Source organism: Mustela lutreola, chromosome 11 (genome assembly GCF_030435805.1).
Source record: "Mustela lutreola isolate mMusLut2 chromosome 11, mMusLut2.pri, whole genome shotgun sequence".
In the NCBI taxonomy this organism is placed as follows: domain Eukaryota; kingdom Metazoa; phylum Chordata; class Mammalia; order Carnivora; family Mustelidae; genus Mustela; species Mustela lutreola.
Genome location: NC_081300.1, coordinates 20,435,641 through 20,453,093, shown reverse-complemented (window position 1 = coordinate 20,453,093; position 17,453 = coordinate 20,435,641). Strand labels below are relative to the sequence as shown.

At 37.3% G+C, this 17,453-nt stretch overlaps 1 protein-coding gene across 2 annotated transcripts in view; it reads right to left on the bottom strand.

The window, feature by feature from the left end:
- The window catches only part of STARD6 (StAR related lipid transfer domain containing 6), a 37,386-nt gene that overhangs the window by 19,795 nt on the left and 138 nt on the right, over window positions 1-17,453 (bottom strand). The window contains exons 2-8 of one of the 2 annotated variants that reach the window (XM_059140770.1): window positions 16,599-16,658; window positions 15,898-15,981; window positions 14,192-14,285; window positions 13,955-14,004; window positions 7,580-7,706; window positions 4,534-4,651; window positions 1,557-1,650 (exon numbers count right to left, since the gene is read on the bottom strand). In XM_059140770.1, the coding sequence (XP_058996753.1) occupies window positions 1,557-1,650; window positions 4,534-4,651; window positions 7,580-7,706; window positions 13,955-14,004; window positions 14,192-14,281 (479 nt within the window). In that variant the 5' untranslated portion in view covers window positions 14,282-14,285; window positions 15,898-15,981; window positions 16,599-16,658. Of the gene's footprint in view, window positions 1-1,556; window positions 1,651-4,533; window positions 4,652-7,579; window positions 7,707-13,954; window positions 14,005-14,191; window positions 14,286-15,897; window positions 15,982-16,598; window positions 17,393-17,453 lie in introns of those variants that run through there. The other variant, XM_059140769.1, reaches the window with a different exon arrangement.

The following is a 17,453-nucleotide window of genomic DNA, read 5'->3' as shown; positions in this document are numbered from 1 at the left end:
GTGTCAATATTTAGAGTGCTGAAAATTGCACCCTCATAATTTAATCTTATGAAAAATTTTAATATCAACTTAAAAATGTGCAAGGCACAGTACAGTTTTACAAAATTCTTTTGCAGGGATATGAAGATCACTCCTCCAGCAAACCATGTGTCCATTTTCCTATACTCTTGTCTATGGAGAGTGTAGACTATTTTTACAGCACCTCAAGTGGCTAGATTATGAATATTCACTAGCTGTTGAAAAGGTCTTAAATCTCTATTTGAGTTTGCTAGGGCTTTACATGCTTCAAAAACCTTTCCAGTATTTACTAAACAGTACCTTTACTACTGATAATAAGTTCTGTAAGTTTACTACATAACTTGTTTACAAATGTTGGCTGCCCAAAATATTGTGCTGCAGGGAAAGAGAAGGTACAAGAGAATCATTTTTGTCAGTACCTTTCTCTGAGACCACGGATGAAACTGTATCTTTTCCTCTAACAGCATGCTAGGCAGAGCTCCCACCCTTGATGGGATATCCACTTCAGAGCTTTTGCCCCATGTTTTTTGCAGTGGAAAGGGAAAGTTGACAAGATGCAAGAAGGGGACTTAGCCTGTGAAACACATCAGAATGTGTAGCTTTCCAGCTACAGTCCCTGCCAACCACTAATTTATCCAACTGACCTGAAGCAGTAATCCTTCCCTTGTTTTGTTTTCTCCTGCTGTGAAGAATAAAGTCTTGACCATAGATTCAAAATTGACAGGTGTGTAAAAAGACCACCAATGTCACCATCTGCATCAATGATCCTGTCCATTAATGTATGTAATTGTGAATTTCTTTCAGTTCTCTTATTCACAGAGAAAACATTAAGGAATACAGCCTAAAATGTAGTTTGATTTTTACTTTCTTTACATTTTTTTTTTCTCCTCCAAATGAGAGGTTCATATCTGGCCAATATAAAATTTTATATGATTTTATGTGCCAATAGCTATTATTTGTATAAAATCATTTAGCAAAAACTAAAACTTAAGGAATGTATGAATTAATGTACATACATTTACAAAATATATGTACTTTATGTTACCATTTATCCCTAGGCTGGTCACCGATGGGCAGTGACTCCTCTGATTTCTCTAGCTCTTTCCAAATTTACCTATTGTAGGTATTTGTAGGCAGTCCACTGGAAATAATTCATTTAAGGTAAAGCATTCATTGCTGATAAATGTGAGTGTATTATGATTCTAGGGATATGTATTTTTAATTTACAAAAAGTCCTTAAAAATTCACAGAAGTAACTCAAATGGAGAAATAAAAGCCATCAGGTTAAGGTTCACTGGGGGTGAGGGGATAGAGAGAATGTGTATGTGTGACTAGTCCCAGAGACCTCAAATCATACTTTGTAGGGAATTAACCATTCTGGTGATGAAAATACTTATAAAAATTATTTTTTAAATTGCATTTAGGGGAAATTTTTTTTTCCTAACAGAATATGCTGGCATGTACTTCTACCAATGAGTTAGAAATAACAAATTGAGCTAAAAAACTTGTTAAAATAAATAAATGCAAGTAACACTTACTCTTGCAGAGGGGAACATATATAGCCGCAAGCATGGTTATAACCACGGACATAACTTGAAGATGGAGGATATGCTGGAAAATCCACACTGTTAGCTACATGATTAAAAAAAATTAAAATGAAGCCTATTTCAAAAATTCTATTTCAAGTAGCATATTTTAAAAGATAGATGATATAGCATTTAGTTTAATTTAGTTATTATCAGTACCGATATTTGTTTTATACATATATACCTACATGTTTGTAATATGCTTGTATATAGACCAAAATTGAGAAAATACCAGTATAAGCACTAATGTCCTCTCAAATTTTCTCATGCTATTATCTCTAAAGATACTGTTATCTTTTACATACAAGAAAAAGTATTAAAAGTATCATGTAGTTACTCTCTGAGATTTGAAGCAAAAGAAGAAATCACAAAGGAGAAGACTATTTCATTTGGAGAGTGGGATTAGAGATACTTTTTTTGGTTAATCATTTTTTTTTTAAGACTAGATTCTTTTTAACCTACTTATTTATATTTTAAGTTTTTATTTGAATTGCAGTTGGTTAACATACAGTGAAATACTAGTTTCAGGTGTACAATATATGTGACTCAACATTTATGTACAACATGTTAATCATCTTCTAAATAAAATATTTGACATGGCTATTTTGTCTATCAATAAGGATAGTTTAAATGCTCTTTTCTGCTGGAGCACCTGATGGTTAAGCATCCAGCTCAGGTCATGATCTCAGGGTCTTGGGACCGAGCTCTGGGACAGGCTCCAAATCCAGCATGAAATCTGCTTGGGATTTTCTCTCCTCTCCCCCTGAACTCTCTCTGTAACATAAATAAATAAATACATCTTAAAAAAAAAAAATCAAAAACTTCTTTCCTGCCAATTTCCTGTAGCTAATTCAAAGTATAATTAAAAATCAGTACAGCCTGTTTTAGGAATTACGCAGCATAACTATATTGTATGTGAATGTAAAAGGGAGGTGATTTGATTATGATTGTTTATGATAATTACATACACTCTAAAACTATTTTTTAAAAATATATTTGTTTTTTGGGCACCTGGGTGGCTCAGTGGGTTAAGCCTCTGCCTTTGGCTCGGGTCATGATCCCAGAGTTCTGGGATCGAGTCCCACATCAGGCTCACTGCTCAGCAGAGGGCCTGTTTCCCTCTCTCTCTCTGCTTGCCTCTCTGCCTATTTGTGATCTCTCTCTGTCATATAAATAAATAAAATCTTTTAAAATATATATAAATATTTGTTTTTTCTGTGCAACTGAATCCTGCTTTTGTCAGAGAAGATGGATTTTTTTATATGATTTTAATATAAGCAATCAATTCTCTGGGAAATGCAATGTTAAACACTAGTTTAGGAGTAGCTTAAGAGACGAATGTGGCTGAATGCATTTTCCACATTCATGACTTATTTATCATCTTAACAGAGCCTACTGTGTTGGCATAGGGGTGCTGCAAGAGGTGATTTTAACATATTTTTTTCTTTGTTTAAAATATGGAGATTGTCCTTGTTTTTCTTTAAAACTTGTTGTTGTTATATTCCACAAACAAGTTTGGGTCTTTTGTGAGACATGTGGTATGATAGCACAGATTCTGGAAAGTCAGAAGACTTGAGAATTAATTCTGGTTCACGTGCTTATTAGCTATGTAACTTAATTTCTGTGAACTTTAGTTTCATAATTGGTGAAATAATGTACACAAAATATTGAGCTCAAAGCAAGCTGCAGAGTAAGTTCAACAACAACAAATGGAAGAACATTAAGAAGAAAACTCAGTATTCATCAAAAATTCATTTAAAGAAAAATTGCTCAAAGCAGATTTGGTACTGAGTCATTGAGTACTACCTCTATTTGGTTATTTTAATTTCCATAATTCTTTCTTACCTTCCCTTTGACACTAAAAATGAGATTGAAATGGTCTGCTTCAAAATACGGAAAATAACAGATCTACAATTCAGACATAGTATTTTGTGCTGTAGACGGTGAATAAAATTTATGTGCTCTCAGATAAGAAGGAGACAGCTCAATGAAAACTGAGAAACTACAAGACACACCTACAGAGAAGTGCTGAATCTCAGGCCTTACTGGCGTGCTGTCCCCAGAACTGTGTTTGAGTGAGCACGTTAGCAGAACGATGACGCAGTCTGGACTCTGAAACTTAGAGTCTCAGAGACAGAGCAGAGCAACTGAAACCTTGCTGGAAAATAATAATTAACAGCACTTAACTGTCCTATCCCCAAGAAGTTTACACTAGAGAAGGCTATTCAGACAGGGACGGTGACATTTAACTGAAATCTGAAGAAATTAGCTCTAGGCTAAGAAAGTATCTCTAAGCTACTGTCCTACCAAGTCCTTTCACCAGGAGTTACTGCATTTCTCTGAGTCCAAAGAACATTGTGGTGTGAACTGGTATGTTTTAAGTGAATAAAGCAAGTTCGGAAATGATTACACTTTTGCATTTTACCTAGTGATACATTTGATACATTTTTGCGAGGGCAAAGGATATATCAAAACCTCTAATTTCTAAAAGAAACATACAAATTTATGTAAAGACGCGTCTAATGAAAATTTCTTCAGGAATTTTATTACTTACTGGATATTCAAATATAACATAATATAGCCAAAGATTAACTTTGTGTCTTTTTAGATTTTAAACATATGCTGTAAGATTTTTTGCCTGCAAGTATCTGTCTATACCCAGTGTAGCACGATACAAGATACAAGATACAAGATACAAAACTACCAAGCAAAAGATGCCATAATTACTGACTGATGTAAATGGCACCTCCAGCATTGGGTAAAATGTTAGGATTCTTTGTCTGTATTATACATATGTTTATTGGTCTCACTAAGTAAATAAAAAAGTAAAAACTGAAAACACAGTATTTTCCAAACTGTGGGTTAAAGGAAAACACATTTATTAATGTCTCATACTAATTCCAAATGTGGGCAAAATGTTTCAACTTACAACTGATAATATCCATATTCCCTTCGTAGCGCTTGAAGTACACTAAGTCGATAAAGTCTCGGGGGGAAATTGAGCCCATGGCAAAACTCTGTGTAATGGTATGACATATGATTGTGTCCTGGAACAAATTAAACCATAAAGATTCCAACAGTTATTTGATATCTATTCTTTGTATCGCTTCCCAAAGAATTTCACTGCATATGGTTATCTACTATTCAGAAAAAGCAGGGCTTTGAAGCTATAAGAACTTATCATCAAATCAGCTTGCATTTTCTGTGTTAGAGGAATATTAGATCTATAATTATAAGTGCAAGGTAAAAAAAAAAAGCAGAAATAAACAAGTGGGACTACATCAAACTAAAAAGCTCTGCATAGCAAAGGAAACCATAAATAAAATGAAAAGGCAATGTACAGAATGGGAGAAATATGATTTGCAAATCATGTATCTAGTCAGGAATTAAGTACAGGAAATTTAGAATGGAATCTTGTCATCTACTCTAAACTTTTAGGTGAAGAAATCGAAGACTAAGAGATTAAATCATGCAAAACTAGAGGTAAACACAGAATTAGAACCCTGTTCCAGATTCCCAGGACAGTACTATTTCTACCAGTCCACACTGGCTACATAATATATTCTGAAAAATACATTGGTTTAGCACCGTGGTGCCTTAGATCCTACCTCTCTGCCTGCACCCTGTCTTGACTTCCCCACGTGGCTCCTAGCGGTGTGCCATGGACTTGTGAGTAATAAACTTCTCATTTCGATTTCTCTTGTGGTCTTTTGTTGAAACGTGGCTCACCATCTGGCACCCTCTGCTCCATTTAACAAATGCCAATTTAACAAAGTGGGAACAGTCCTCCTCTCCCAGGCTGTGACTAAGGATTAATGCACTGCTGATCGGATTTGTCTAGTGCTGGATGACAAGTGTTTGATCACCCCCATAGCCCTAGAGCAGGAATCCTTCCCTCACCAATGGGGGTGAATGAATCAGTTGAAAAACACGCCTGGAGACTCATACTATTATATTCATAGGAAGGTAAAGTATTTCTTACAGTGTAACGCTACTTAGAGATACATAGTATATTGGAAACGGCACAGAATTTGGAATCTGGAGATCAAATAGCACAGAATTTGGAATCTGGAGATCAAGTGTTAAGCCATGATTTTACTACGTACTGGCTGTGATGACCTTGGGCAAATCACATAATTTCTCTGAATCTGTTGCCAGGTTTTTCTGATGCCAAATCTAGTATTCTTTCCATTATTAAAGCTGATTTGCAGCAATAGCAGAAATATATGAAGTATGAATTGAACTGTACAATCAGTCATGAAAGAAACAGTCCATTTGAATTTTAACTTCTGATGGACTATGTTTCTCAAACTGAATGTTTAAATCCCAAGAGGGTAGTGGAAAGGTGTTTTTTTGTAGACAAGAACTTCAGGATCCTCCTACAAAATGAAACATTTACTTTCCTTGGCTTTTCTATAACCTCTCCCCACTCCCAAGCTTTAAAATAAATTTAATAAAAGGAGGCAAAGGTAACCTACAGAATTTTCTTTTTCTTTTTTCTTTTTTTTTTATTTGTCAGAGAGAGAGAGGGAGAGAGAGCGAGCAAGCACAGGCAGGCAGAGTGGCAGGCAGAGGCAGAGGGAGAAGCAGGCTCCCCACCGAGCAAGGAGCACGATGTGGGACTCGATCCAGGACACTGGGATCATGACCCAAGCGGAAGGCAGCCACCCAATCAACTGAGCCACCCAGCTGTCCCCAGAATTTTTTTTTAAAGATTTTATTTATTCATTTGAGACAGAGAGATAGAGAAGAAGATAGAGTAGGAGCAGTGGGGAGAAGCAGACTTCCTGCTGAGCAGGGAACCTGACATAGGGCTCCATCCCCGGACCCGAAGATCATGACCTGAGCTGAAGACAGTTGCTTAACCATCTGAGCCACCCAGACGCCCTCACCTACAGAATCTAAGTAAATGATAAGGTGATGGCAGATATGTGAGACATTTGTTTGATGTGTAGAACTTGGCTTGGAGACATAAAGGACCAAAGACCTGGAATTTTACAAATGCAATTGTTTGTGAAAATCCTAAAAGTTTGCTTTATGATTCAATTTTTCAAAACAGCTTATTGAGGGGCACCTGTGTGGCTCAGTTGGTTAAGCATCTGCCTTTGGCTCAGGTGATTATCTCAGGTTCCTGGGATTAAGCCCCACACCGGGCTCCTTGCTTGGTGGGGAGTCTGCTTCTCCCTCTCCCTTTACCCTTTCCCACCGCTTGTGCTCCCTCCCTCTGTCCCAAATAAATACCATCTTTTAAAAAATCAGCTTATTGAGGTATAATGTACATACCACAAAGTACAGCAGTCTTAATAAATAAGAGGTCTGTAGCATGCTGCCCTAATTCTCTCTTAAATTCACTCTTTTCTCTCACCTCTATGACTTAAACTTTCTACTCTAATTACCTGTATTTTTTTCTTTGTTTTTATTCTTCCTCTTCAACTATTTACTTGAGATAAAGTATTTGAGATAAAGCATTGCTGAAACTACAATCATATTACTTTATTCCATACTGTATCCTTACTCTTGAGAAAAGTTACGTGCTATTTGCTCTTAAGTCCCTACAGTATGTGTCTGCATTATTCCTGTTATCTAATGTGTTATAATTAAGATAAATCTACTGACTTCCCATCAACAAGGATAGGAAAATCAACAATGTTTTTCCACCTAATGGAGGAGATGAATACATACATTTCAAACCCCTCGAGACCAAAGACACACATCTGCAAAAGCCAGCTAGATTCAGGACGTGCTAAGCCTTTACAACAGAATCAAGCTAATTAGAATTAAACTTTTGACTAATAAAGAGGGAAGTTTTAAGACTTTTATAAAGCTTTCAATGCGAGCCTATAAAATATGAAGGGTCTACATCACACTGATGTAGAAATCAGTGTCTACATCATACAGGTTTGATATGCTCAAATCACTAATAAAACTAAACATATACTGATATAGTAAAAATCCAATATCGGACAACAAATTACCGAATCAATCCTGTGTACCATATTGTACACCTTCAGTGATTTATCCCATGTAACTCTGTTTTCAGGTTTGTAGAGGAAATCAGAGAGTTTAGCTGTTGATTCTGGAATTATCCCTTCGACACGGTATCTGCAGTTAACAAAATAGAGAAAATCAAAATTAAACAAGCTTTGCCTAAGCTCAAAATATAATATTATAGTATAAAGAAGGCTAATTTCTCTGCTTTCAGCAGGGAGCCTGCTTCCTCCTCTCTCTCTGTCTGCTTCTCTGCCTGCTTGTGATCTCTGTCTGTCAAATAAATAAAATCTTAAAAAAAATAAAATAAAATTATGGGCGCCTGGGTGGCTCAGTGGGTTAAAGCCTCTGCCTTCAGCTCAGGTCTTGATCTCAGGGTCCTGGGATCGAGCCCCGAATCAGGCTCTCTGCTCAGCAGGGAGCCTGCTTCCTCCCACCCCTTTCCTGCCTCTCTGCCTACTTGTGCTCTCTTTCTGCCAAATAAATAAATAAAATCTTAAAAAAAAAAAAAGGTTAATGTAGCAAACAGGAAAGGACACTTGAAAGTGATATCAGCAATTCAAAACACTAATATTCAACTGGAAGTAGCCAGGTTTATTTAAATAATCACTGTAATAATTAATATAAACTATTTCAAAATGTATTTTTCTACAAATCTTGTTTATACTGTTTATAGTTGTCTTTTTAGAGGGGGCTACTTTCTTTTAGGATTTTTCTAAAATCTTTTTCATAAATATTTGCCTGCCGTATTTTATCATAAGCCAAAGTAACTGATGAGAAGTTTGTGTGGTTACACATTATCTTGTAGCCCCAATTCTTAATTTAAGGATGTAATGTGTCTAAAGCAGTAGTCAGCAAATTTTTCAGGCCAGATGGTAAATAATTCAGACTTTGCAGGCCACATGATCTGTATTGCAACTATTCAGCTTTTGTAGGGTGGCAGTGAAGTAGCCAGAGACAATATAGAGTGAATGGGCATGCCTGTGTTACAACTGAACCTTGTTTATAGACAGAGACTTTTGAATTTCATTCATTTTTAAGATGTCAGGACTTGGACAAGTCCATCACTGAAATTAGATATGGTTATCCATCAATGGAATTAAGACAATGTGAGAAAACTGGATTAAAACTCACTATTTAGCAGAAGGTTGTTCAATAAAAATGAAGTCTGAATGCTACTGGCTGTCCTTTTCTCCCTTTTAATGATTCTTTTCAAACTGAGAGGATAGGTTTAAGTAAAATCAAAATTTTTAAATCTCTAAAATGTTAAAAGTCCTAAACCTCTAAAATGTTAAAAGGGGAAATGAGACAAAAACCAAATACTAGTATTAGTCTAAATAATTGTCATATTTGTAAATGAAAACTGAAACTTTGTTTTTATGATTTGGCAAACAAATAAGGAATTCATTTGACTATTTCTTTGTATGTTAATTTCTCTTTAAATCTGTTAGTCCTTAATTTTCTTTATGAGATAGCCTCAAATTTCCTTTTTTTAAAAATATTTTATTTATTTATTTGACAGAGAGAGAGAGAGACGAGCACAACAAGCAGGGGAACAGCAGGCAGAGAAAGAAGCAAGCTCCGTGCTGAGCATGGAGCCTGATGTGGGACTCGATCCCAGGACAGTGGGATCATGACCTGAGCTGAAGTCAGCTGCTTAACCACCGAGCTACCCAGGCACCCCTCAAATTTCCTTACTTTGTAATGTTTCCTTTCTTCAGATCTATAACGTTTTTAGTAGTTTATTATTAAGCTCTGAGTAAGATGTGAGAAAACAACCTGAAAAATTATCAGGTCCTGTGAAAAAGAAGTCAAATATAATACAGATAAAATTTAAGTACAAAACTATGAAGGGATTTGTATATATTACTATGGATTTTTTTATTAATCTGTTCTCTCTTTAATTATAGTATAAACTTTGAAGATAAAAAGTTTTGAACTTTTTTGTATTTTTTTTACCTTTTTATATTTCTAACTAATATATACAGATCTTCCTTGATTTACAATGAGGTTACACTGAGATAAACCATCTTAAGTCGAAAGTTTCTTAAGTCAAAAACACATTTACTACATCTAACCAACATCATAGCTTAGCCTCACTTGTGGCAATCTAACACAAAGCCTGTATTATAAGAAAGTGTTGACTATCTCATGTGACTTAGGGAAGGGTCCCTAACATATACGTAAGTTTATCAGCATTCGAGGATTTGAGATTTTTCATATCTACTGTTTAGGACAGGGTTTGGCAACCTAAGGTCTATGGGTCAAGTCTAGACTACTTTCTGTTTTTGTAATTAGTTTTACTGAAACACGGCTATACTTACTCATTAATGTATTGGTTGTCTACTAATGTTAGTGCCTTTGTGCTATAAGGCACAAAAATATATTATCCATTTATGCATTGTGCTGCTATGCTATAATGGCAGAGCTAAGTAGTTGCAACAGAGACCAGAGCAGCTGCAAAGCCTAAAATATTTACTTACTTTCTACCCCTGGTTTATGCAGTCTACTCAATGGCTGATTTATTCATTTTCCAGTCATTCATAAAGGTTAGAAAAGTATAAGTTACAGGTATTACATGACTACAAGGCAGAAATTATTTTGCTTTTTGGAAGATTATAAAACATAGTTAAAGTTGTGTCTTGGGCAGAGGATAGGCTTCTACTCAAAAATTACCTTTTTTTAATTCACTAATTGGAGGTATATTAGAGTTTGTGGCTTTTAAAAATATGTAAATATCAAGCCTCTTTGAAAACACAAAACACTTATGTGTATTGAGTACTTGAGTCTAATTGCTTCTTGGCCTTTTGGCTAAGATCAAGTGGAATACTTGAGTCTATCAATGAACAATTCAGTATCTACTGGGTTCAAGGCTCTTCAGAAATATCAATTTTGTCATACTTGAATCTAAGAACTATATTCTTATACATATTGATCATTAAGATGAACAGCTCATTAGATATTTTATTATGATCTATAATAAAGCTCTGTTCTCATTATACCATGAAGTGACTTCAGGTCAAATTAAAAATATTTTAACTATTTTCTCTTGTCTTTTACAGTTTCCAAAATACTTTAGCTAGTATATGGAATAACTGATAGATTGGTACACATAAATTGGTATACTTTTTACAGACCATACATTTCTTTTTTTTTTTTTAATTTTTTTTTTTAAAGATTTTATTTATTTATTTGACAGACAGAGATTACAAGTAAGCAGAGAGGCAGGCAGAGAGAGAGGAGGAAGCAGGCTCCCTGCTGAGCAGAGAGCCCGATGTGGGGCTCGATCCCAGGACGCTGGGATCATGACCTGAGCCGAAGGCAGAGGCTTTAACCCACTGAGCCACCCAGGTGCCCCAGACCATACATTTCACGAAGCTTTCAGGCTGCAGCGGAAACCTTCAAATGTGTGGATTTGTATCAACATACTAATTTTAATGTCTCCAAGGCTCTTTATAGACTTTTATGACAAGAAAGTAAGTAGGAGGATGAGGGAGGAGGAAAAATAATGTAAAGGGGCTATTTTGGCACACTAGAATTGTAAACTTGGGGAAGCGCCGGAAAGATGATAAAATAGTCACAGGTTTTTAGTGATCATATTTTTGTCATATCCTATGTGATTATTAGGGTTGGAGATGGGAGTTCCAGAATAGCTGTGTAACGATTTTAGTAAACCCTCCTCCCTAATGAAAGAACTGATGAAAATGAAAGAAACAACTATTTAAATTCTCTAGAAAATGACCTAAGGGCATGCAAGAAATGGAGAAAAAATTATTCAAGAAAATCTACTAAATCTAGGTAGGAAAAGACTGTAGCATTTGAGCCACAATCGGCTTCTAGCCAACACCTCCTCACGCCTGGAAGCTAAGGAGGCCGTCCCTCCCCTACTAACTCCCAGTCTAGGGCTATGGTTTCATCCTAGGAGAGGCAGGATACTGACATCTCTCAATCTTGCACCCTCATCTCACGCTATTATACTCTATGCCCAGAAGGCACTGCTGAGAAGACTGGAGCTTCCTTATCCCCACCCAGAGTTTACTGATAGGGTGAGGGCTAGGTCCAAGGCAGTCAATACTGGGGCCTTATTTCCCCTTCCCCCCACAAGAGGGGCAAGCTGAAGCTATGGTACCACTTCTCCCTAAAGCCACCCTCACGTCCCCTTTCTGCTCATGGATGGAGGTGTCACTCAGCTCCAGCAGTAGTGCTTAGGTTCTGCTCAGGGTCAAAGGCAAGACAAAATGAGCCGGCAGCATCTCAGCTGTGCCTGAGAAAATGGATTTCATTTGGAATAAAATGTGGAGAAATTTTTGAAAAAAAAAAAAAAATTTTTTTTTGTTAGTGAACAATCAGAAGAATTACGTGGAACTAATGCAAAAGCACATGAAGACCAGAAGTAGGGAGAGATACAATTAGATGAACAACATAAGATCACACTCATCTCTGGCAGGGGGGTTGGGGTGTGGAAGGCCTGTGCATATGCAGCAGACTGCTCTCACTCAGAGCAAGAGGAGTGAATATCTTCTGTTGCACCTATTCAAGATATCAGAATGGAGGTATGAGGATGCTTTCACTCAGAGCCATCAGAGCAGACACATTAGGCTGCCCCTACTAGAGTCATTAGAATGGATGTACTAGGATGCCCCTACTCAGAACAATCACAGAGCATGTACCAGGCTGTGTCTACCTAAAGAAGAGGGGATGTACTTAGCAGCCCCTACTCAGAGCAATCAGAATGGAGGTACTAGGATGCCCCCATTAGGAGTTATCAGATTGTATGTCCCAAGCTGTCCCATACAGAGCAATCAGGATGTACCTAGTTAAAAGAACTGGAAGGGTGTTGTACTAGGTTGCCCCTCTCTGAGCAATCAGACTGGATGTACTAGGCTGCTTCTCTGCAGAATAATCAGAGTGTATACACTAGGATGTCCTTACTCAGAGCATTCTTACTGGATGTACCAGGTTGCCACAACTATGGAATAATCAGTGAATGTAAAAGACTGCCCACTCAGAATAATTATACTGGATGTACCAGACTGCTCCTATTTAGGAATAATCCTACCAGATGTTCTAGGCTGCCCCTACTCAGAACAATCATACTGGATGTACTAGGCTACCCCTGCTCATAAACAATCAGAGTGAATGTACTAGACTGTCTATTTTAGAAGCATTCAATGCAAGATCTGGGTTGGTGACTTACAAGCATTTTCCAAGCTGAATACAGATTAATCAACAAAGAGCTGAAGTCTTACTGGCTTAAGAGACTGAAATATAATCTCTGACACATAAAAATTCTGACCACTTTAAAATAAAATCATACTCTTTGCTGCTGTTCTGGAAGACTATCTATATGCCCATGACTGTTCCTTCTGAGGAGTGACTAGCTACAGAACTTCAAGCTAGCTGTCCCTGGCTAAGTGCAAGACAAAATCATAAAACTGAATTGTGAAAGCAGGCTGTAAGCCACACACAGATCCACCTGTAAAGGGTAAAATTTTTTTTATCAGTTCCGGGGTCTGAAGCACAGCTTGTGAACTTGTGATCAGTACAGCTTATGCTGACCCTCCTATAGGGTAAAAGATAAAAACAAGGGAAAAAGTGATTCCGATAACATATGATCTATTTGCATTAATGTGATATCATGAGCAGTGAATGAACAACTCTTAAGAATAAGATTAAAGGGCACCTGGGTGGCTCAGTGGGTTAAGCCTCTGCCTTCAGCTCAGGTCATTATCTCAGGGTCCTGGGATGAGCCCCGCATCAGGCTCTCTGCTCAGCAGGGAGCCTGCTTCCCCCTCTCTCTCTGCCTGCCTCTCTGCCCACTTGTAATCTCTCTCTCTCTGTCAAATAAATAAATAAAATCTTTAAAATAAAAAAAGAATAAGATTTAAAATGTCAGCACAATTTCTCTCGGTGTAATTATATTTGAAATACATTATCCTCAAAAATATCCTTAAAAGCAACTTTCAGAAAACAATACATAGATGAGCCAGAGAAGTAAATTGGGATAAACTTTGTTTTTTAGTGGTTCATTTAATGGAAAGTGAAATGTTAGAAGGGCCACAAAATACTCCTATGATCAAGAAAATACCAATCTGCTTTTATAGTGATTATTTCTTGAGTTAGAAATTTCCTATCTTAATGAATTATTCACTTGACTTTTTTTCCTGATTGTCTTCAAGTTTGAAAATGATTAGTTGGTATATAATTGCTCTAATGTATTAATATCAACCCAGTGACTTCATAATTAATTTATATTTCCTGATCACTATCAAGCAACGTTATATCTAATGGAGTAGCACTGAGTTCTAGCTATATCAATGCCACCAAATTAAAAATGGCTATAAAAGGGAAATTGTACTTACAGATTTCCATGGAATTTTTTAGAAGCCTTGCTGGAAACAGTTATCTTTTTCTCAAAGGGGAATAAAAATCCAGAAATAAATTAGCTGGCAGATATGGAAAAAAAAAGAAAAATAAAAACAAACAAAAAGTAAAAATACATTTTTTTGATTCATAAAAGAAAGTATTTTTAGAAGTCTTTATGAATCGCTTCTCATTAAAAAATAAACTCTTGAAATATATTTAACTTGTTTTCTTACTGAAGTCTTAACCACTTTCCAGCCTGATGTGTCTTGACTATAGTCTAAAACTTCTCGAGCAGTTTCTTGGGCAAGTGCCTTATAGTCCATCTATCTGCCAAGTTGTAAAAACAGACAACTGGTAAGAATATAGCCATACAAAACAATTTTAAAATGTTGTATTACATTTTGATACTATTTTTATAATATCGGTTACATTGTAATGAACAATACTTTATTAAGTTTTTACTTAATAATTGCTAAGTGTATGAATGAATTGCTTCTTCCCTAATCATAATCTTTCAAATGAGAAAATGTGGTATAGTACAAAGAGTAGGTTTTGGACTCAAGAAGATCAAGCTCAAGTCCTGTCTCTGTCACTAATTATGAAACGCATTACTTAATATTTCCATTTTTCCCTTTTCTGGGACAATAACTAACTGTAAAATTAATTTGAGGATTAAATGAGATAATGCATTTAAATGTCCTATCCCAATACCTGGCACATAATAGTTATTCAAGAAATCATTAATATTTCCAACAGCTTCATCATGCTTCTTTTCTCTTATAAAGCATCATAACCTGTTAATCATGTGTTCTTCGGAATCAGTCTTTTAAAAGTAAGGGCAATGAACTACATGATCTGACGTTTGGCTTCCACTCCAAAGGCAACTCCTGTCTTCTCTTCCACCTCAGCTCCAATCGTATTGACCTGGCTGTTCCTCAGACACAACCAAGCATCTTCCTACCTCAGGATCTTTGTACTTGCTATTCCTGTCTGTAACATTCTTCCCAAATATGAATGACAGATTCCTCTTCATTGGTATCTTTGTTTAAATGTCTCCTCTTCAGACAAGGTCAAGTTCAAATCAATTCAATATGAACATATTTACAAAACTCTTTACTAATGATTAGGTAGGTGTGGCAAAAGAGTTGAGTAAGATACTATTTCTGTTCTGAATGAGTTCAGAAAACTGGAGTCTCATTGGTCCTTTGGTTCATTATCTAGTTTTCAGTTAGGGGAAGCTGGCTTGGATGATGGAAGGAATGTGACAACACACAGCTGGATTCAAATCCTAACTTCGCCACTCACCAACAACTATATTATTTTGAATAAACTGCTTAACCTTTGAACTTCAATTTTTACATGTATAGATTGGGGATAGTAATACCTACCTCATGGGGTCATTATAAGGATTAAGTGAGTTAATATATGCAAAAGTGATTGAAAAAGTGTGGGACTCCTTGATGACCAGAAACATTAGTTTCTTTTCTCGAAATGACACATTTAAATCCAACTTTTAAAAAACTCTCCAGGGGCACCTGGGTGGCTCAGTGGGTTAAGCCTCTGCCTTCAGCTCAGATCATGATCTCAGGGTCCTGGGATAGAGCCCCGAATAGGGCTCTCTGCTGAGCAGGGAGCCTGAGTGCCCCCCCCACCCTCTCTCCCCACTTGTGATCTCTGTCAAATAAATAAATAAAATCTTAAAAAATAAATAAATAAAATAAAAATAAAAAACTCTCCAAAGGGCTGCCTCAATAAACCTTAAAGTTTAATTACCAAAACAGTGTCTTAATGAACTCTCACTTAAAGCTCTAGGTTGCATCATAAATCTACTTTATCTTGTTCTCCAGCAATGTGTAACATCTACTTGACATCAATATTTGAAAAGCTTTAGTAAACCATTACAACTCCTTTTTCCTAGTAAGACTTTAGGTTTCTTTACCTTTCCTAATAGATCTAGTCCAGAATTTTAATAATTATTGGGACTCTTCTCCAAATCCTTGTGGAGATCTCCATATCTCTTAACCTGTGAAGGAGAAGGAACAAAGTAGAATTATTTTGATCCATGAATTAGGTCAATATATTTGATCACTTCCTTTACATTTTCTCAGTGTCTTTTATTTTTACTTTATGTCCTCATTAGGAAACATTTGCTGTATATGTCCATGATAAAAGAAAAAGATAGTAAGAGAAATGTTAATAATAGTGTTTATGAAAAGAACCTTTAAGAAATTATCTTAAAGAAGGACAGGTTAAAAAGACATTCAGGGGGAATGTAAATAAAGAAGTCTGACTTTTTAAGCTCATGCCAGTAACAGTCGGGGCTAGTCCCTGACTTGCGCTTTTTCCCAGCACATAAAACACAGTTCTTTACTTCCAATCTTGATATTGAGTGATCTAGAAAAGGCACCAATTACTGGCACACAGCACTAGACTATAAGCTCCTGCAGGGGCTTCTACTCATTTTCAAATCACTAGCACTTACTTGCACAATAAATGTGTTTAATTGAACCCCTTAACTGAATATTATAGCTTGTGGACTTTTTCATTGGTTAAGAAAAAAAAAAAAAAAAAAGAAAGGTTAAGTTTAGTGGGCTAGAGAGGGTGAGAAGAGAACAAAGAGCAAGACTACAGTTGCATTACCTGGTGATGTAACGTCGGATGAACTGGAACATATTCAGGTGGAGTAATGGTCAAGGGTATCTTCACCCATAGGGTCAGTGGAAAATAAACATAAACCAATATTGAGACGGCAACTTTTTTGGTTACACCACTTGGTTGAAACTGGATTCTTCGCACCTCATCTCCTGTCCCAGCCTCGTAGACAGATTCACACATGTTGTTACTGGGTCTTTACATCTGTTTGTATAATCTCCCTTTTTCTGGGCTGCCTGACTGGGTCCCCCAATCCGTGCTGGGTCACTGCCATTCTTCCCTGGGAATCAAGGTCCCCAAGGAATTTGTTAAATCCCGTCCCTGGCCAAACTCCCTCCTCCAAACCCGCATCTGCTGAGTGTGAGGGACTGGCTGCAAGCCCAGGAGTGCCGGTCTCTGGAATGGGATGTGGGAGGCAACTGAGGAAGGGGGTAAGGAAGTGGTCTGGGACTCCCAACCCAGCTGGAGATGGTGTCTTATCCTGGGAGGGGGTGCTCCGAAACCCGGAAGGAAGGCTGAGGTCAAAATGGCAGCCGCCAGAGCCCCTCAGTCTCCTTTCCCACCTCATCCCCTTACTCCCGGGGAGCGCGCGGAGGGAAGCTCAGCCTGTCGTCAGCGCTGAGTGGCCCTGAGGAGGGGTGACGGTGGTGGGGAGAGCGTGCGGGAGAGCGACAGGGAAGCAGTCCGGAGATCCCCATCCCCACCCGCATCCAGAAAGATGAGGCGGGAGAAACTACACTTCCCAGCGTGGAGTGCTACCAAACGCCCCGCAGCTCCCACTTTTCCTGGCGGCCTCCTCCCCTGGCCCAGCTGCCCCAGGCGCCGAGCGCCACGCATGCGCAC